The sequence below is a fragment of the Lactuca saligna genome, chromosome 2, assembly GCF_052625555.1.
Source record: "Lactuca saligna cultivar CGN05327 chromosome 2, ASM5262555v1, whole genome shotgun sequence".
NCBI lineage: Eukaryota > Viridiplantae > Streptophyta > Magnoliopsida > Asterales > Asteraceae > Lactuca > Lactuca saligna.
The window spans coordinates 30418123-30440255 of record NC_136418.1 but is presented as its reverse complement, the minus strand read 5'-3'; the positions used below and the strand labels follow the sequence as shown (position 1 = coordinate 30440255).

General features: G+C 33.9%; 1 protein-coding gene and 1 long non-coding RNA gene across 3 annotated transcripts; one reads left to right on the top strand and one right to left on the bottom strand.

Moving 5' to 3' along the window:
* The first annotated feature begins 9615 nt into the window (after positions 1-9615).
* LOC145030836 (uncharacterized) lies at positions 9616-10346 on the top strand. Its single transcript, XR_013676717.1, has 2 exons — positions 9616-9832; positions 9971-10346. It is a non-coding gene; the product is annotated as an uncharacterized LOC145030836 (long non-coding RNA).
* A 257-nt stretch (positions 10347-10603) lies between these two features.
* Positions 10604-19087, bottom strand: LOC145030835 (Translation elongation factor EF1A/initiation factor IF2gamma family protein). Of its 2 annotated transcripts, XM_078979261.1 has the most exons (21): positions 18963-19087; positions 18831-18888; positions 18596-18640; positions 18244-18321; positions 18032-18121; positions 17797-17886; positions 17030-17141; positions 15813-15858; positions 15580-15651; positions 14681-14743; positions 14412-14566; positions 14244-14308; positions 13459-13609; positions 12771-12876; positions 12404-12539; positions 12227-12291; positions 11973-12137; positions 11597-11669; positions 11098-11159; positions 10954-10983; positions 10604-10851 (listed from the first exon to the last, which is right to left on the bottom strand). In XM_078979261.1, exons 2-19 carry the CDS (start codon positions 18832-18834, stop codon positions 11116-11118), a joined length of 1560 nt encoding a protein of 519 aa, XP_078835387.1. In that variant the 5' UTR covers positions 18835-18888; positions 18963-19087; the 3' UTR covers positions 10604-10851; positions 10954-10983; positions 11098-11115. The 2 variants fall into 2 exon arrangements, with proteins under 2 accessions (XP_078835387.1, XP_078835386.1); XM_078979260.1 differs by having other exon boundaries at positions 10604-10983.
* Positions 19088-22133: the final 3046 nt, after the last annotated feature.

The following is a 22133-nucleotide window of genomic DNA, read 5'->3' as shown; positions in this document are numbered from 1 at the left end:
ATGTTAAATGATATATTATTATATATATTGAACTTATTAATATTTTTATTTTAATACTTCATGACTATCAAATAAGGATTGACCAATCAAGACAGTCGGAGGCCAGGACCATTTCGGCATATAGCTTTTTTGAAATCCAACAACCCAGACAATGTGTCCATCCTAGGCATCACCCTCATGATTAGATCAATCAGTAATATAATTAACAATAATTTTATACTTAGGTTTGAGGATAAACCTAGTTCTAATTTTATGAGCCGGCAATTATAATTGTTATCATTTAGGAATATACAAGCTCTTTATAACCAATAGCTCTGATACCAATATGTCACACCCTCATCCGGCGGAAAAAATGCTAGGCAGTGGGACGACGTCATGGATCTGTGACATCCCAAAAATCATGGTAAAATTTTTATTTTTCAAAAACCACCTAATCCCTATAACTGTGTACAAAACACTATTTTCAAAAGTTATAATTACAAATCAGAGTATCCCAAGATCAAATATCATAAAATCTGAAGGATGTGCACAATCAAGCATTCACCTTGCCTCGATCATCTAAAGTACCTTGCTTTGGACTCCCAAGATGCTCTACCACCACCTTCTATCTTTACTAGCAACAAAAATACAATTTAGGCTAAAAACTCACAAAAGAGGTCTAGGTTTTGCAAGGGACAATTATGAGGGATGGTGGATGATGGGAGGGAGGCTACAAAAGGTTAAGGTTGTTTAAATAGTGCTCAAACCCTTAAACTTTAGGGTTTTCTCCAATAGCGGCCACCACGTCGTGGCACCTTGATGTGTGTAAAACCAACTAGTTTTAATCCTACTAACTTAGACACAAAATAAATACACGAAAGGCAGTGTACCTATCGATTAGTAATATAGTTCAAGCAAGTAGGGTATCGAACACAGGGAACGATAAACAATTAAAATAAATGCTAATATTATCTAAATAAAACAAATAATAGAAAGGGGGTTTTCTCTAGTTTTGCAAGACTAGAAACTTAAGCAATTAACTAAAACTTAAACTAAGAAACTAAGAGCTAAGCAAATAAAAATCAACTAAATTCAATAATAAAGAGGACTTCTGTTTAGGTTCGACTCATTTGTTCCCATGGATGATTTCAATGTATCGGATTAATTCTTCATTGGCTACCGACTAAGATGATTAGTTTCACGTTTGCTATTACTAATCCTTAGGAAACAAATTAACTCAAGCAGTGGCCAGTTGTCTAAATTAATGAATTTCCTAGTTATTGATTCGGGTTAAATAAGACTTGTAATGGTTAATTAAATTGGCCCTTCAATTAACCTCTTGTTGATGTTCATCAAACAATCTCACACATTAACTTACCTATCTTCTAGTTAATTCTAGTTTCACATTCGTTATTCCTAGACATACAACTATGTGGTCACAATAAATCATATGAAATTAATAACTAAGAGATGTTCATACAACTTAATTACTAATTTATTAACAGAAGAATAGTGATTGTTAACACATAAGGTTCTTTAACAAGCTTAATAAAACATAATCACCAATTAAAATTAATCCTAATCAAATAATCAATCCATGTTCACAAATTCATCTACCTAAACAAAAGTTATGAGTTTTTAGCTCATGATTACAGCAGAAACAAGCTCAAAAACGAAATCAATTGGTAAAAAGATAGTTCAAACAAGAGATTAGGTAAGAGTAAACTTGATTTTGACTTGATTCTCCTTAAAATTGAATGTAGGGTTGATTCCCTTGCTTCCCACGCTCTAGCAGCACCTTTAGTCGACAATTGGCCTCCAAAGGTTCATCTATATGCTATGATATCGATCTGAAAGTCCCTTTATATAGATTTTCACAAAACAGGGGCTACTCGGCGAGTCCATCACTTAAAACCCGTGTACGGCAAGTCAGCGTGTCCAGAATCGCGAAACTTCTGACCAACTCGGCGAGTAATCGGACCTACTCGCCGAGTACGTTTCAAATCAGCATTTTCTCAAAACACGAAAGTCATCCGAAATTGTGTCTACTTTTCAGAACATTTTGAATCTTGTCAATCGGAGTTATGGTTCATGAGATATGGCCAAAACACTGACGAGGGGTCAAGCTGTCCAGCAACGTCCTTCTTTCTTCAAAATCCAAGATCCAAGCTTCCAATCGCTAGTTCCGCTTCCTTTTTCCATCCGAGCATGTCATTATTGCTGAAAAATGAAATTCTAAACTAATTAAGCACCTTTTGTTCATTAAATGTGATAAAATCAACATAAAGTATTAAGATCATGCATGAATTTTATAACTAAATATGCCCATATCACACCTATTGTCACGTCATGGGGGTTCATTAAATCTCCGTTGTCTATAAGTTATTGCCACATCGTGGTGAGGCTCCACCACGTCGTGGCCACCCAAAAAAGACATCTACACATTTCATACCTGGAATGGGTGTTACAGGATCACAGTCATTAAATTACATAGAACATACACAACAAATAACATAACAGTGGAAATATTATTACCAACGGGAATTACATTGATACACGTCTAGAGTTACAATACCTTGAAGTACATAAGATTTCCTCAAACAATAGGGTACTTAATTAAAACTGCATTACCAATCTATAGGCGATTGTGAGTCCAAGACTTTATTCCATAGGCTTCCTGCTCTTAATTCCCAAAGAATACATGTGTTTTGAAGAAAGTCAACATAATCTTGGTGAGTTCATAGGTTTTAAGTATTTGAACTGAAGTGGTTTTAGGTGTAGCAGTTTATCAACTGTAAATCATTTTTAACATAGTTTTATTAGTGAATTAATCACATTTTCAACGTTACAATGAATACTTATAACCGAGATCTGACTATGTAGATGTGTCCCCATTGACGCTTCATGGGATGTCGTAATATGTAAAGACAATTATCACCTATTTTGACTCGGCCATCAAGGTTGTAGCTAGCAACCATAGGTGACGTTTTCAACCTATATAAATCTATACATAATTCCTTCGCTCGTGAAAACTAATGCTTATAAGTAAGGGACTTTTAAGTATTGTACTTAGTTCATGAATGTGTCTCATGTAACCATTGAATGATATGTTCAATAAGTTTGTAAGCCTAAACTTGTACACAAAAGTTCTTAGACATAAGTTTAACATCATATACAAATGCAAGAGTTTATCAGCATAATTCCATAAACATAAGTTCTTCAATATGATTTATTGAGCATAAGCTTGTAAAAAAAGTTCATAAATTTGTAAGCATGAATTTATAAACATTTTAAACTCACTGGAATGTGTGAGTTGGGATCACCATAATCTAATTGTTGGTGGTAGCCACGTCGAAGATGGGGCGGAAGACGGTGTTCAGCAGGTGGTGGCTTGCAGTGCTCTGATGGTCAGAGGTGACACCCATTGGTTTTCTTCACCGGAAAACCAAGAGAGAGAGAGAGAGTGAGAGAGAGAGAGAGATTGGAGAGCAATAAGAGAATGATAGGGTGAGGATTGATATTTATTGTAGAGAAATTTTTGATCCAACGGCTAGTATTGATTCCCAATCAACGGCAAGATTATAGTCTGGGTGTTTCGTTCTTATCCACATGACATAGTGTGTCGATATGGATGCAATAGAGTTCATCTTCCTCTTGATTTTTATGGCATCCATATTATTGTAGGAGACGTGATGATTAGTGATGACTCACTAGTCAGTATGGATGAGACATCCAACTATAAGGAAGCAATGACAAGCCCATAGGCTAGCAAATGGAATAAGAGCATGAAGAGTGAGATTCAGTCCATGTATGTTAGTCAAGATTGGAATTTGGTTGATCATACACCTAGCATTAAAAATGTAACATCCCAAAAATACAGGCCAAAATTTTCATTTTTAAATACATTATTATAAAACCAACAGTATAAGAAAACATCCATAATATCAAGTCATGTCAAAACCCAAGTAGAAGTGATCAAAAGATGTTATCATAAAATAATATCAAAGTGTAATCCCAAAGATCTTGTGTGCAGAAAACCATAGTGTGATGCGCTGCAATCAAGTCGGCTCCTTTCCTTCAAAAACGACGTTCCTGAAACCAAAACTGAAAACTGTAAGCACAAAGCTTAGTGAGTTCCCCCATCATACCACATACCATACAATCACATAGCATACGTACTGTCGGGCAATTCTGGGGTGCCCGACCTACCCGGTACGGTCATTCTGGGGTGTCGACCTTCCCCTATCAAGCCATTATGGGGTGCTGACCTACCCATGTCAAGCCATTTTGGGGTGTTGGCCTACCCATGTCAAGCCATTCTGGGGTGCTGACCTACCCATGTCAAGCCATTATGGGGTGCTGACCTACCCGTCGGTCCTAACAACCGACCCTCGAGTACTATTCCACCCCCTACTGCTACTATCATATATATCATAACATAAGCATACTATAGACATATCTAGGGTGTCCGAACTACCCTTCGGTCCTAACAACTGAACTTGGGGACTATTCCCCTCCTACTACCACTATCACATATAACATATCATGCCAGCATATAAACATATCATCACATACTGTTAGACATATCTAGGGTATCTAACCTACCCTTCGGTCCTAACAATCGAACTCTTACTATCACATATAACATATCATGCCAGCATATAACATATCAGGTAGTAGCAAATCTAGATGATATCACAAAGACAATCATCTAACATACAACTCCTACTGGTGGGCCGGCATTGTGGTCGTAGACCTACCGCTACTGGAAGGTAACTCACCTCACACTGCTGAAGTCCCGAAGACACAATCCCACACTTGCTAAAGTCCCGCAGACTCAACCTTAGTTGTTGGATGACAGATTCACGAACTATCAACACCAAAACAACACCCAATTAATAATTAGGTCCCAACACATAACCATAATACATACTTGGATAATTACTACATTAACCCAGGCTTGGCTTATTTAAGCCCAAGGCCCAATCCATAGGCCCAAAGCCAACTAGGAATCAAAGCCCAACGTATGACCCAATTTTCCAAATTGGGCCCAAGCCTATACATGGTCTTATTCTAAAGCCCAACATCATATAATCATTAAGGCCCAAACTGTGGTCCATCTACGGCCCAATTTTCCAAATTCGGCCTAAACCCCTTACATAGGCCTTACCCTAGGTCTATTAAATTATTCTAATCCAATTGCTTGACTTTGGATGGCCCATTATTATCCCAATCATCAAAGTCCAATAGAAAGGCCCAACAATAAACCAAAGTGAAATTAGGGTTTCTCATAAAATGGTGATTAGGGTTAAGTTTCCTACTTAACCCATTAAAGACTTAATCCACTAAGGACTTAATCCATTAAGTCCAATATGATTAGATTAATTTTTTCCAATGCTTATTATTTAATATCTCAAGTTATCAAATAATTCTCGCATGTCCCGGTGAATTCCCCAAATTAGGGTTTTATTGGCATTATAGTTTTCCAAACCCTACTTAGGGTTTACAACCCACATACTAGCCCATTTATCAATTTGTTGGGCTTTTAGGTTAATTAGGGGCCTATCAGGCCCACTAGAGTATCATTAAGCCCATTAGGGTTTTCATTGGGTCACTTAGAGTCCATTAGACCCATTAGGGTTTTCACTAAGCCCATTAGGCTTCCTTGGGCCCATTAGGGCTTCTTTGGGCCCATTAGGGTTTCAAGCACCCCAAACGTATCAATCACAACGAGGCAAAGCACACTGCCACCCGACACGGCAGGAGGCGGCAGCCACCACCCTAAGGTGGTGGTTTTCAAGTTCTTTTCATTAATCGACTTCTAATTACATCTTACAAACTTTAATCCAAAATAAACACATACTAAACAAAATATTCACACATACACAGCCACCTTGCGGTGGCCAGTGGTGGCAGCCACCATGGCTGGCAGCCATAGTGGGTATCTTTTATGTTTTCCGGCCTTCAACACCATCCATAATTGCACCAACACATTTCCAGTTGCACAAAGGGTGCCACCCACCTGGTGGCCCACGGCGGCGGCTGATTCACGATGGCGACAGTGGCAAGTCGTAGCTGACGACGGGGCCGAGGAAGAGAAGAAGGTGGCGGCGGACACACACCTTGGAGGAATAAACTAGCAGCGAGGCAGCGATGGGCACAGTGAGGCGGGCAGCAACCCTAGCGGCCACGACGGTACTCCCCGCCGGAGAAGGAAGCAATGACATAAATGGGGGTGGTGGTTGCTCGGCTTTACTGCAGTAGGCCACCATGATTTTGACGGTGGTGCGACGACCCGATGCCCCACACTCTCTCCGACTGCCTAACTCCTTCCGACATAGAGGGAAAAAGGACATCACCGATCAACCAAGATGGTGGCAGTTAAGTCCGACGGAACAAACTGGTGGCTAAAGGCCAGTATAAGGAGAAGAAGAGGAGTTCACAGAGGGATGGTGGTAGCACTGAGGTCGCTGGCAGCCATGGGTGGTCGGAGAGTGAGTGGACTCGATGGTGGCGGCTGGAGGAGCATTCCCGGCGGCTAGAGAGAAATGAGCTAGGGTTAGGGTTTGCTTAACCCTTTATACCCGGCTCCGCTCAATACTTTGCCATAATGGCAATAATAGTCCTTCCATGCCCCTTTTATTCAAATGTAATCCATCTTTTACCTTTTAACCTCCTGCCATCTAAATACAATACAATTTAGGTCCGAGATTTACAATACAGCCCTTTCCCCCACCAATGCTTTTCATATTTGGCCCAGAATTTACCAGATACCCCCTGTCTTCTTAAAATCTTTACAAAATAAATCCTGGAACTTACACTTTTAACCTCCAAACTTCTAAAACTGACAATTATCCCCTCGAGCCCATCCTTTGATATATAATTATTTATTTTTGGGCTACCCTTCGTACATTTATTTATTTATTTATTAAATAAATGAACGGAGTGTTACAAAAAAAATTAGGTGTAAGTAGATCTTCAAAAAAAAGGGGATGTGGATGGGAATGTACACATGTTTGACTCTAGACTGGTCACAAAGGGTTATACTCAAAATCAATCGATTGATTATAAGAAAATTTTCTCCCCAATAGCGAGGATTAAATCTATTAGGATATTACTTTTCATAGTTGCTTTTTGTGATTACGAAGTATGGAAAATAAATGTGAAAGTCATTTTCCTTAATGAAAAAATCATAGAGGATGTGTATATGGCATAGCTAGAGGGTTTCATGGATCCTAAACATCTAAATAGAGTGTGCAAGATTGAGAGATCCATCTATGGACTCAAAAAATCATCTCAAAGATGGAATCTTTTCTTTCATGAAAAGGTCAAAGAGTTTGGATTTTCTAGAAGTGAAGATGAGTCTTGTGTATATGTCAAAGCTAGTAGGAGTATTATAGTCTTCATAGTATTATATGTTGATGACATACTACTTATACGAAACAATATCCCAACATTGCAAAATGTGAAGACTTCACTTGGTAAATGTTTCGTTATGAAGGATCTAGGATATGCAACATACATATACGTTTTATAAGGATCTATAGAGAAATATCAATGTGTCTAATTAGACTTGCCAAAGTACATACTTGGATAAGATCTTGAAGGGGTTTAAGATGCAAGACTCCAAGAAAGGGTTTATACCCATGCAATATGGCATAAGATTGAGTAAAGATCATTGTCACAATAGCAGTGAAGAACTAGATAGAATGAGTCGAGTTCTCATATGCTTCTGTTATAGGATCAATCATGTATGTCATGAAATGTACTCGACCTAATGTCCCGTATGCTTTGAGCATGGTGAGTTTCGTTACCAGGACAACCCTCGCGATATTCATTGGACAACAGTAAAGAACATTCTTAAGTATCTAAGAAGAACAAGAGATATTTTCTTAGTATATGGATGCAGGGAAGGTTTAAGAGTAATATGTTACAGTAATGCAAGTTTCCAAACCGACAGGGATGATTCTTGTTCACAATCAGGATGAGTGTTCATGATTAATAGAGGAGCGGTAACTTGGAATGGTTCCACGCAGAAGAAAATGACAGACTCTACATGCGATTCTGCGTATATAGCAGCTAATGAAGCTGCAAAAGAGGCTACATGGTTAAAGAATTTCATTGGTGATCTTGGTTGTTGTTCCTATCATCAATGAATCCCTTGAAATCTTCTATGATAACAAGGGTGCAGTCGCTTTGACTAAATAAACTAAGGATCATGGGAAGTTGAGACATATACTCCGGAAGTACCACTACGTTCGGAAGCAAGTTGAGGAAGGAAACATTGTAGTGATCAAAGTATCGTCGGGGGAGAATCTAGATGATCCCTTCACGAAGCCATTATCGAGGACCAAGCATGATAGTCGGTATTAGATTTTCATATGATATGGCATCATTTTTTAGTTGTTAGTTTGATATTTTCAAGCTTATACAATATAATTTGTAACTGAATTGGTGATTATTTTGTGGCAATTTAATAATAAGTTGGTTTCCTACCATTTTGTGTTAATTCATTATTGTGTTCCGTTTTGCATGTTAAGAACCCACTTCCCGATCATTAATTTATTCTATCCTACATAGTCGGTCATACTCCTCGAAGTAAGTAATGATATAAAACTGTCATGGAATCTTAGTAGATTGTTTATAGTAATTGGACATAGCATAGAGATTGTGACTAACACTCATGCGTACTTAATGGAGATTAAGTATTTGGACAACTTGCACTTAGAGACTACTCATGGATAAAGTCACGAGCAATTCTAAGACGATAACATCTCTTATTCTTCAAACAGAGATACATGAGATTTTTGCTTTACAAATATGTTGTGCATTGGTATGCCCCAATGTTATTCGTTATTGGTAGTAATAAAGGGTATGTCCATGTACAACATGGTGAGTAGACAATAAATATGTAGTCAGAGTTTATTTTTTACTTTTTCCTTAATAGAAAAGGTGATATCTATGGTCTCCTCAATGATTTAGTGTTGACATATAAAGTGCTTAGTCGAGCCCTGACAAAAATTGATGAATTCAATTTAGTAGTATGATGTAGTCGTCACAAATCTTTATCGGGAAACATAATCAAGAACACTGAGATTGACCCTTATCCAAGTCTCAGGATACAGGTATCTTGTAGAACAAAGAAATAGTTGATCACTTATCTAAGGGTTAAATTTTAATTTGCTCAAGAGTTCAGCAATTGCATTAGATGGCATACTCTTTGTTGATTTTATTTGAGAAGTATTAGATGTATAGTTGATAACTTGTCTGAATGGGAGACTGTTGGAAAGAGTTTCCAATGGTATAACTTGTGTTTTTGGGTTACCCTTAAGACCCATTTGAACAACTAAAAAACAAAAAAGAATTTATAAGAAATTAATTTATTAATTTGTCATGCTAAGATAAATTAATTAGAAACTATTTTGGAATTAATTAAGAATCAACTATTTAAAGGGGTTGAATGTAAAATAATTAAAAGGTTTAATTAATTTAAACATTTCAGAACTCCTATGGATATGGTTGGACGATTTTCAGATAAGGCCTATCAAGGTTTTAAAGTTGCTTTAAGATTACGCAACTGAAGCCTATAAATAAAGAGTTGGGGATCAAATCCTTGATACTCATTCCTTGCTTAGAAATTCGGCTCCTCTCCCTAACGGGACGAAATTCTTAATCCTTTTATGGTTTGTAGAATTTTCGAGTTAGCCTCCCCTCTCCTAGGGTTTCTTTTGTTTTTCTCTTGGTATCATTAACTGTGAACCATTAGAGAGATTCTACTTTGGATCCTTACATCCAATCAAAGGTGGTGGCAAGAGCTAGATCCAAAACAAGAATATCTTTAGTTTCTAAAAAGGTACGTAATTGCAATAATAAAATAAAACTTAGATCTCTATAGGTTGCATGAACATATAAGAATTGTTGTATGTTTTCGTTACACATAATCATGTGTTAGTATCTAGAAAACCTATCACATTTGATCTATTATTCGTAGATTAGTGCTTGTTGGTACCGTCTACCACCTACGCCAAGAAACAATGGGATCTCCAAGAGCAAGAGATTGACATTACGGTGCAGTGGTCAAGACAAATATTCTGGAATCCTAAGCATGAAGTTGAAGTACACAACAAATGTCGATAAAGTTCGGGATGTTTGGAAGGAAGATATCACCATAAAGCATGTGCATCAAAAAGTTATGTTTATGTATCAAAGTTCTTTTGGCCTCCTTTTTTGGTTGTTCTATGTAGTCTTTATGTCTTTCCATTGGTGGGATGTCCACAACCTACTATTGTAATTTTATTTTATTCTCTTGTTAATAATTTTTTTTCAGTAGTTGTCCTTTACTAAAAAATACATGAACTACTAGTATGTTGTGATAAATGGGTGTTTTATAGTGTTGCATGTTATAGGAACAGGTGTAATGTCTCATTGCATAATCTTATATGTTAAGTCTCTTTGTACACAACAGTGGCTCGTTACATGATCCAACTGTTGTGTATTTTGTAGTTCTCAACAATAACTGATGTTAATGTGCACGAAAGCCATGATCTCATTAAGTCTATTGTATGTCATCTCCATTTAAGCAAGTTTTTATTGTTTAAATTGTAAGATGATAGGATTATGAGTATATATAAAATATAATACCTAAATTCCATTTCTTCTTGGCTCATAAAACATTACACAAAGACACGTAAACTCCATTTGTTTGCTTACAAAACATGCCCAAAAACACACAAATTTAAAAGGTTCAATTTCTTCCAGTAGACTTAGACTTAGCAAACCCAATAACCATGAACATTAAATCCCATGGTTAAACCTAATTTCCAAATGTTAAGTCATAATAGCCATTTCTATGTCCATCGCACAACATAACATCTAGCAAATATCATAGTGACATGAAAAACAAGACACCATCTATCAAACACAACCAATTTTGGCAACTTTTTAGAACAAAAAAGTCAATATATTGTCACTCACCTAGTATTGTAGACTCTGCTCACATTTAGCCTGTATAAAGAATAAGATTGAATTGTAACTTTTCAAAATTGATTATAAAAGTAACCAAATAATATTAACAATGAAATTTATATATATCAAACTCAACATTGGATACGGAATTACCTTCTGTTTCAAAATTGTTTATGCACGAAGATCCGTAACTTTTCCAATTGCAACTGTTTTTCCTGTATAAGATATTGTTTAATTGTTTAATTGATGACATCATTTAGGTTAGATTTGTGTAAAATAATATTTTTTTTAAATAAAAAAACAAAACATGTGTATTTTTCACCATTAAAACGATATAGTCAACGAGTAAACCATTATACTTTTTTTGACTGTTTAAAAAAAAAAAACATTTTTCTGAATTACTTGGTTTTGATATTTTTGGGAAAAATAAAGAAAAATACATTTAGTCACTGAAATATTATTTAATAATGATAAAAAAGATAGTTTACTTACTAAATCGATAAAATGATGGGAAAAGTGGTTTTTTAAATGGTCTACAAGAATATAATGGTTTAATCACTACAGAAAGTAGTTAATAAAATGGTGAAAGTGAAAATACTTTTTTGTATTTTTCCTTTTAGAATTTAAAAATATTGAAAAAAGAATTTTTCACCTTCAGAGCGGAGTGTAAATCGACCAAGTTGTTGAAAGTCTGTGAATTTCTCAATGCATATCATATTAGTCACCTGGGGAAAATATTAAACAAACAACCATAAAAATTAATGTCATTCAACAAATTTAAATTTATAAAACAAATGACAGTATTTGAATACTTTATACATAATTTAATTATAATTATTGAACTTTTTATGTCTTAAAAAAAAATTGTAACATAACAAAACCCTTTACAAAAAAAAAATGTAATTTTACTAATCATGGATTTTTTTTTAAAAAAGATTTGTCCCACTAAAATTTACACAAAAAACAAGAATGGATATGTTAAAGGGGGCAAGGGGCAAAAGGGTCTTTTGACAAATAAGAAAACTAACCTGAATACGACAAATGACAGCAGCACCATTTTTGACAAAAAGCACCTTCTTTTTCATTGGTTTCCTGGTTTTAGGATCAAGCTGATGCATCAACTCAATGATCTCACATTCCTCAACAACAGAGTGAATATGCAATATAGCTTTGTATCCAGCAGTGAAAATAGCCTAAAATTAAAAGAACAAAAAAAAACCCATAAACAATAAATAATATAATTAATTAAATCCAAGATGAAAGATTTATTTAAGGTGAATACATTTTCCAACAATTCAAGGATTTGCAACTGAGCTATGAACTCATGAACCACTGGTATTGGTTTTTCTGCAAACAAAAAAAAAGAAAAAAAAACATCAATAGTCTGTTTCATTTTATTAAAGTAAATATATGTTTATTTATTATTGATATTAGAAAGGAAAAGAAAACATAATAATACCAATACTGCAAAGAACAAAGCCTGAAAGTATGTCTTCTTCTTCAATCCCAGATACTCTGACACGTAGATTCTCACCGGGGCCCGCACTCCTCACTCTATCCTCATCCATAAAGAGAGCAAGAACTTTCACTTGAACCTGCATATGGAATTTACAAATATGCCCTTTTAGATCTATTAATGAAAGCCTTAAATAAATGCAATAAATATCTTTCTACTTCTATTGGTTATTACTTTGAAATACCTACCCAATTATTATAGCAAGCAAATTTTACTACTATGCTATTGACTATTGGTATAATATAAAATATATATATAATTGAGTAGATTTTTCTAAAGAAATAAATAAATGGAAATAAATTGAGAATACCTTGTTTGGCATTATGAGAAGGTTATTGCCTTCACGTATGCTACCAGATTCTACTTTTCCCATAACAACAGTTCCCATGTCCTTAAACTTGTCAATAATAGGCATTCTGAAATATTTATAATTAAAAAATATATCAACTTACAAAATAAATAAATAAATATATGTAAATTTTTCACTTCATTCTATATATAACATTTGATGAAATGTAGTTACTGTTCATAAGGTCGTGTCAAGGAACAGTGACTTTTGGAAAATGACAGAAATGCTCCCTAATTTGGAAAACAGGTTCAGAAATGGTTCATGTGTCAAAAACTACAGAAACTGTCCTCATCTAATACATAATTACATAACCAGTCCCTCTGTACATTTTTTTAAAACCAATAGAAACGGACACTGTTTGTAACTTTTTTAAAATGACACAAATGGTCCCTGTTTTGAGAAACAACTTCAGATATGGTCCATGTGTAAAAAAAATTATAAAAAATTACAGAAATGATCCCTCTGTACGTTTTTTTTAAAAACTAACAGAATAAACAATCAACCAAGTCCAGCATCAAAGTAATGCAATAACAATATGGTTTACTAATAAGGCATATAGAAGGGATTAAAAAACAAAAGGAAAAATAAGTAGAAAGATATATATATATATATATATATATATATATATATATATATATATATATATTACCTAAATGGAGCAGTTGGATCACGAAGAGGAACTTCAATAACATCAAGAGCTTCAAAGAGACATTGACCACTGAACCAAGGGCATACTTTTTTGTCCATTCTTGTTTGCATATTAGTTCCAAAAAGACCAGATATTGGAAGAAACTGAATATCTGCAACAATTTTTTATAAAAAAAATATAGCTAACATTATTTATAAAACCTTACCAGAAAACAACAGTATAAAAAATCTGCAAAACCTTAAAGTTGGTTGGAATTGGATAAGTTAAACCTTAAGGCATTGTACTTTGAAAAATCTAGCTAATCATAGCAATGAAAACTGCTTTGTATTTTCATGAAATTATTATAATTAAATTAGGTAGATTTTGTCAAAGAATAATGTTGTAATTAAAGTCCTATGCTAATGCTAAACAATAAACAAATAAAATAAAGTGTGTTGTTATATATTAGCTTCTATTTAACCCAACCTAAACAACTTTCATCTTATTTCAATCAACCTAAATGATTCTTAATAACTTCTTTTACTATCCATGTTGCCTTTTAATCTTCTCTCTATATAAACTATCATGTCAACAACACCCTAAAAGGGTTTGTAGTTCATAATAATCAGCTTCAATTTAAAGAGAAAACAAACCCCAAAATTACATTTTCATTACAAATCACAACCTAGGGTGAGAAGGGCATACATGTCTTTTGCACCAATGAGATTGAGATCAATTGCCAAATGTAGTACTATACTATCACTTTGTCTTATACACAACTAACAAAAATATGTAAACATTTTTACCTTTTTTAACATTGTAGCCTGAAGATTTCAAGAAAGGAACCATTTTCGATTCGATTTCATTATACCTAGAAAAACAAGAAGAATTTTAGTAAATACAAGAATTAGATTCGTGTTATATACAAAAGAGAAAGAAAGAAAAAAAAAATAGTGGTTGACTAAATAAAACACCTCTCTTTTGACCAGTTAACAGTTGGATCATCCATTTTATTGACAACAACCAAGAGCTTAGTGACACCCAAAGTCTTTGCAAGTTGAACATGTTCACGAGTTTGTCCACCTCTCTCATATCCAGTTTCAAATTCACCCTTTCGTGCAGATATGACCTAATAAATAATGTCATGTGTAATAACAATTTAAGTTGTCATATAATTAAGTTATCATAATAAAGGGAAAAGTAAAAAAACAATAACAAGATTTTTTGAAGCAAAAAAGGTTACCAGTACTCCTATATCAGCTTGAGAAGCACCCATAATCATGTTAGGTACATAACTTTTATGCCCCTAAAAGATAAAACACTTTCATATCATTAGTGAAATTGAAGGGCTAGATGGAAAAAAAAAACAGCAACTTAATTTAATTTATTTCTATGTTACAGCATTGTAATTTGAAAAATCTACCTATTTATTGCACTGAACTTCCAGTTTTTAAAAATTAATTAAATTATACTTATCATCAATCATCATATATTATATAAACTACCCTCATATGATTTTACAGTTTTTGAAGTATATGTCATGTTTTTGAAGAATAACATTAGTTAATATCAACATTAAAATAAGAAAAAATTATTAAATGTTACTTTATGGTAATGTTTTTTAGTCTTTGGTATTTTTATCATTTGAAAATTTTGACAGTTACTTTCTTTTGATATGATTTTCGATTAAATATATTTAAATCTATTTTGTATATATTTTCAAATATACTAAGTAACAAAATAAATTAGTATCTACATATGACTAGGGTGTAAATTTAAGTAATAAAATTGTAAATTTAGAACACTGTATTTTGAAAAATCTATCACACTATAGCAGTGAAACTTGGTTTATATTTAGATGAAATTGCTACAGTTGATAGATTTTTCATGGGGATAAATGAAAGTAGGATGTTTTAATAAAAAATTCAATGAAAGCATATTTACTATTTCTTACATTTGACAAAAATTAAACCACTCGAGTGGCATCTTTTATTAAAAGCCCCTTTTAGGAAATACTAACAGAGACATCTGAGTAATTGCATTTTTTTTTTCTCATGATGACTATAAAGTATAAACAAATAATATATATTCTATTATCTATTTTGCTACTTCAAAAATATAATGGCAAAAAGAGTTACTTACAGGTGCATCCAATATGGTGAAACGTGTAGTTTCTGTCTCAAAATGTGCACGTCCAACTTCAACTGTTTTTCCCTGCAATGAGTATTTGACATTATAGAAATGCATATTGTAAGCATGAAATTTAAACAAGGTTAAGGTTTGGAGCTCAAATTTTATTCTTTTGATAATTGAAATAAATTTATAAATCTTCCGAATAATTAATTCGAGTTAGAAAGAGGGTAGATTAATAATACCTTTGCTCTCTCTTCTTCATTGGTATCCATAATGTATGCCATGTACCTAGTGTGAATTAAAAGTGAGAAAAAAATAAAACATCATGAGAAAAATGAAACAAAGCGCCTCAATGAAATGTGAAAACCCCAATAATTTAATAATTTCATAAACCCTGGGCAAAACTGTCAAACTTGTTTTATGTGAGTAGATTCTTAAGTAGATTCTTGAAATCATACCTAACCATCTAAAAAAGCAACAAAAGATTCCACAATGAAGGATTCTGTTAGGCCTAAATTGGTATGTAAAGGGTAGTTTTGGAATTTTCTTCTAGGTCCAAAAGGGGGCATAGAAATATGCCCCTTGACTTGTAGGGTTTTAAAAAAGATACTGAATCAATCATTGAACATAACTCTTGTAAAAAAAACTAAGCAATTCAGTATACTTTGCTTTTTATCCCTCACTAATTAGAACTTAAAAACTTTTAGCATTATTTATCCATCACAACTCACTCAAATATCTTCCAAACGTCATGAAGTTGCATCTCCTAGGTGGATTTTCCCTTATTATAGTCATCCCTCTAATCAATTTTGGTGTGTCCTGTTAGAAATATGGTTTAGATTCAATCTTGTCTAGTTATAAAGATTAATTTTTTAATATGTTGATTTGTTTAAAAAGGAAGTCTGGAATCAAAAAGCAGATGACATGGATTTGATTAAAAAAAGAGAAACGTTGGGATTTAAAGCAGCCAAGTTAAAAAGATAATGGTTAAAGAAGCAATAGGATTGAAACTAAAGGGTTGAACTTAAAATGTGTAGAAAATATAAATAGCTGACTATATTGGAAAATTAAAAGGATTACATTATATCGGCTTAGATAGAAACAAAAGAAATCCTTTCTTATATGTTGTTAAACATTGCTAGTTGATGATTATTTGTGTGTAAATCTGTAGATTCAACTGTTAATCACATCCTATTCAAGACAAACTAGAATAATAAACACTTTGTATTGTTTAAGCTTTTCAAAGATCTGTTAGTTTGAAATTTTTAACATGTCCTGTTAGAAGCAGATATCCACCCACACAACAGTATTGTGAAAAGACAAATGAACATTGTGAAAAAAGTGTTTGACAATAAACAATCACATGAGTTAAAAACATAAAAACACATAACCATATAAGATAAAGTAAAAAGATAGTCCAGAATCTGCAGCCAATTATTAAAAGACTAGAACAACTTACCAGCTCTCTCTACTCTTATCCTTGGCTTCTTTCTCATATTTTTGAATTGTACGCTCATCAACTTGGCCACTGAGGTAAAGTATCTGGCCTCCAATGGTAGATTTTCCAGCATCTTTAGTACATATGATGAAACAAATTTGTGTCAGATGATGAATTACAAGAGCTCGATATTAAGGTGGCTAAAAAAATTGATTTGTTGTGCTATAAGACGACTGAATGTGAGAAAAAACTTAAAAGATATTTTGTCCTAGGTAGTTAAGATGGTTGCCTGAATAAACAATTAAATATAACAAAGAAAACGAATGAGAGAGGAAAACAGTTTCATGAAGTACTGCTTGTGATAAAAAAAATGACCTAAAACAGGACACTTGTCATTGAAGACAACATAAGAGAATAGTTTGATTGTAAAGATTCATGTAATCAAAAAGATGAAAACACTCATAAGTAAAGTATGGAGTTGAGAAGGGAGGACTACATAAACAAAATAACATGTTATAATCAGCTATGAAAATGGAAACATGTGTTTAATACTTTAATATGCATTAGATTAAGAGTTCAAAACTGCATATATAAATCAAAGCAAAAGCTATTAAGAACAAGTTGAAAATGTGAGAATGAAAGATTTAGAATCATAACTAGATCAAAAGTATGCTATGCAAAACCCAAAAAAGTTTGAGTACATAAATAACTAGATCAAAAGCCAATATGTCAAAATCAAAACTAGTTCATACGCATTACGAAATTAACAACTTAAGAAATTAACTCACCAACATGACCGATGAATACCACATTTAAGTGTCTCTTCTTATTCTTCTCATCATCAACAGGTTCTGGAGCAGAAGTTGCTTGCTCTTTCACTGGAATCAAATGAGATTTATGCTTTTTGAGAAATTAGATAATGATAATCTTGAAACAATTCAGAAAAGTACATATCTCTGCTTTAGAACAAACATCTTAAATGGAACGTGGACATAAACAAAGAGTATCTATCATATAACAGACCTGCAATGGCAGCTTGTGGATCAGAATGCCCTGTGTGGGGGTTAGCATCCTCCTCCATGTGGGAGTCGGTTTGTGACTCATTCCTCAAATCTGCACAGACAAAAAGGTAAAAGCTATTTAGATTCATGGCAAAAATACTCAACTGAAATAAAAGGGAGAGAAAAGAGAAGAGGATAGAACAAGGCCAAACTGAAGGAACAGATTCTCCATACCTTCTTCCAATTTATCCAGAGCTATGGATTCTTGATGCTCCCCACCATTCTCATTAGTCACCATGTTGCTATCTTCACCTAGCATTTAAACAAAAGAATATAATAACATCACAGAAACTTAAGTATCTCCGAATCTCCTTTATACTTCAATCATTGAGAGTACTACTACGAAACTATTTTTCAGAACAAATCCACAAGGGAACAAAATCCGAAAACATAACTAGAAGAAGAGATTTCCTAAATCCTAAGTCTAGAAGAACTTCTACAGATCAGTTATACAATTCCTAAAATCAGAAAGTACGAATCTACAAAAAACTCTTTATGCTTATGAAATCAGATCAAGGAAACCTACCAGATGAGTCCAGTTGCAAAGCGCGAATGTCCTCCTCGATATTATCTGCGATTGAAAGAAAGAAAAAAAGTTCAGTATTCCGCTTAAATTTTACAAATATTTAGGGATTAAGAGACAAAATAAAAAAAGAAAATCCGATTAGTGAACTACAAGTAAACAGATATGAACGATGTAACAATGATTAAAACGGATTGAAAACAAAACTATAAACTGATTGAAATAGAGAAAACCTTACCCATTTGTTGAACTGCGATAAACGCGTTTTACGAAACAATCAGGAATTGTCGTTAAACCTGAAGTAAAAGGAAGAAAATTATGCCTTTAAATTGAGTAGAGGAGATGAATCTGAGAGTGGGAGAGAAGTTACTAGCAGATTAACGGCGAGATGTTGGGCGTCGCTGCTGAAAGACTGTAGAAGCAGAAAATTGTGTAAAGAATTCAGAGGTTTAGGCTTTCTTATGAATTTCGGGTTGGCATCGCTTTGATATTTTATTATATATTTTTAAGGAAAACATTTAGGGTTTGTTGAAAACTTTTTTTTTTATATATTTTCGGAAGACAAATGTTATATTTAGCGGACTAGCTGATGGTTAAAAAGCTAGTTGTTAAATAAAAACCTAGCTGATAGTTGAAAAATTAACTGATAAAAAATAACGTTTGGTAAAACTAGCTGAAATATATAAAATTACATAAAATAACATGTAAGAAAATATGTTTGTTGAAACCTTGAGAGTTTTTATTTTTATTTTACAAATTTAGAATATTTGGATAACTTTGAAAAAATATTTTTCTAATTTATATAAAGCTTTGAAAAGAGAAGATTTTTATTTTCTTTGATTTTTTAAAAACTAAATCACCAAACCGTGTTTTTAAAAGTTTTATATTTATTTGAAAAATTTTATGAAAAAAATGGAATTTTTTCCATAATCAAGTGCACCTTTACTTTTTGAAAAAGGGAAATTTTCATTGTAAACTAACTATGTTTTGTGTATTGGTTTAAATGGTCCTTCGTAATTATTTTTTACATTTAAATAGTTTTTACTTGTAAATGACCGGTCACTTTGGTACTTTAACCCACATTTGAAGGTAATACTACTGTGTGGAGTGTCAGCTAAGTGGGTGAGTCAGCATCCAATCATAGACGAGTGGACTCGTCTTCCACCCAAGTCGACACTTAATCCGGTTTAATACCTTCATTAACTACTACACACCCACTAACCACCCTTAGATGACAAGGAATCATCGGTGATGGGGGCATATAGCACCATCACAAACCCGTGGGGCTTAACCTAGCATATTCTCGAGACTTTTTTACTTTAATTGGGCAAACACAATTCCGACCAAAACCCTAAATACCGACAATGTCGGCTCCACCACCTCTTTCACCTGAGTCGATAAATTCATGGGAGTTTCTCAACCTCAACAACTTGCATACTATTGTTTGCGACTGTGGAGACAAGATTGTTGCCAGCCAGATCGAGATGCAGAGGCTCAAAGATCAGTTGGGTAAAGATTTTATTATGTGTCGTGTTGATCACATCAGTCTCCAGTACAAGTTGGAATATCATAACAGGCAATTAAAAGCAATTGTTGTGGTGATGGGCAGTGTCATGGTGGCAATGTTTGGGATGATGGTGGTGTTGGGTTATGAGCATAACATCATTCCTATGGTGTTCATGCAACCCTGATTGCTTTGATCTATGCTTTTCTACTATGAACACAACAACATTGAATACCAAAGCAATTATCCTAAGAACTTGTCACTGTTGGGTTTTAGCCATAAGAACTTTCCTATGTGCGCATGCAAAACCCTATTGCTTGGATCTAGGCTTTCTAATAAACATGCTTTTGAATCCAAGACTTCTAATGGCTAATTAGGTTAAACAACAACATTAATACAGATCTAGAACCATACCTTTGAGTTCCTTGTTGATCTTCTTGTCTTGGAGCTTCTAGAGTCACAATTGTCACTCCTCTAATGGCTTACAAACACCAATAGCAAGCAAAATGATTTTAGGAGAAAGGAGAGGGGGTGGAATTCGACCAGAGGTTCCTTGCTTTAGGTTCTAAAAGGTTGTACACGAATTCCACATCCCAAGGGCCTATTTATACCTTTAGACTCCTTAAAGGTTTCACCCTAAACCCTAATTGGATAATCTTCTCTTAAGGCTATCCAAATCCATTCCATAGATATCCTTATGGACGATTTTGAGCTATCCTAAAGCTCTTAGAATCCGTCCAAAGTCCATCCTAATGGATTTATAGTCTAAAGTCTAACTATCAAACAATTGACAGTTTATACCCTCTTATTTAATTAATCTCTTTAAGTCACCAAATTAGTACCAATTAATTTATGACTTATATTAATCAAATAGCTAAATATTATTCCTTATAATATTTACTCTCTCTCTTAATAAATCATCCTTCAAGTTGCTATGGTGAAGGCAACCCAAAAGGACCATGCACCACCGAATATAGTTATAGCCTTAGACACTATTCCAACAGTCTCCCACTTGGATAAGTCTAGTAACTATACAAGTATAATACGGTTTGCAATCGTAGCTCTCAAAGACGCTGTCAACTCTGATCTAATCAATCTTGTCCTTTAGATAAGGGATCGTACAGTCCTCTGTTAGATATCATGCTGACAATCCTATGGAATGGTTAGTCTATCATTTAGATTTCTCGATCTTCGATTTATTTGACATAGAACTTAATCGAACACATCAATTCAGTTCTGACCGGGCCCAGCACATAAGTCAAATCAAATCATCGAGTGGTCAAGATATCTCTTCTACCCTCTTAGGATAAAATTTACAGATAAACTTCGACTTATATGCATTTACTTATTCATTAACCAACTATACACAACAATGTGTTTTATAACATCAAGTTACTGATGCGTTTTCGCATTATCAATGCACAATCAATTAACAAATAATAAACCATATATCTAGGTTTTAAGACCATATGATATTATCGTCTTGCGATCACCTTTTATATCGTATTCCATAAGGTGATTCCAGCAAGCGCGGGTTTATTCCAATGCTCAAAACCAGTTCATAAGCACTCATGAACGTTGCGGCAACTCTTGCTATGTCTAACACCATTTAGACACTCTACACACCAATTCACGACAATCTTCATTCATATCTACTCCCAACATATGAACGATTGTGGACCATTTGAATAATTCGATTATTCCTAATAAACTCAATTATTCTGGAAGTCAAAACATGCAAAGTGAAACAATAGTTAAACAACTAACATGTGATAGTAACTTTACTCATAAATAAAACTTCTTTATTTAATCATCAAATGTTAATTACATGTATCTATTATACGTTTCTAATACTATCTAATCTATGCTAATATCATCCTTCAGCCCAATACTCCTAGCATGCTGTAAGTGCTTAACCCTACTCAGTCCCTTCGTAAGCGGATCTGCTGGGTTATCTTCTGATGATATCCTCTTCACTACGAGTTGTCCTTCTTCTACACGATGTCTAATGAAGTGATATTTTCTGTCGATATGTCG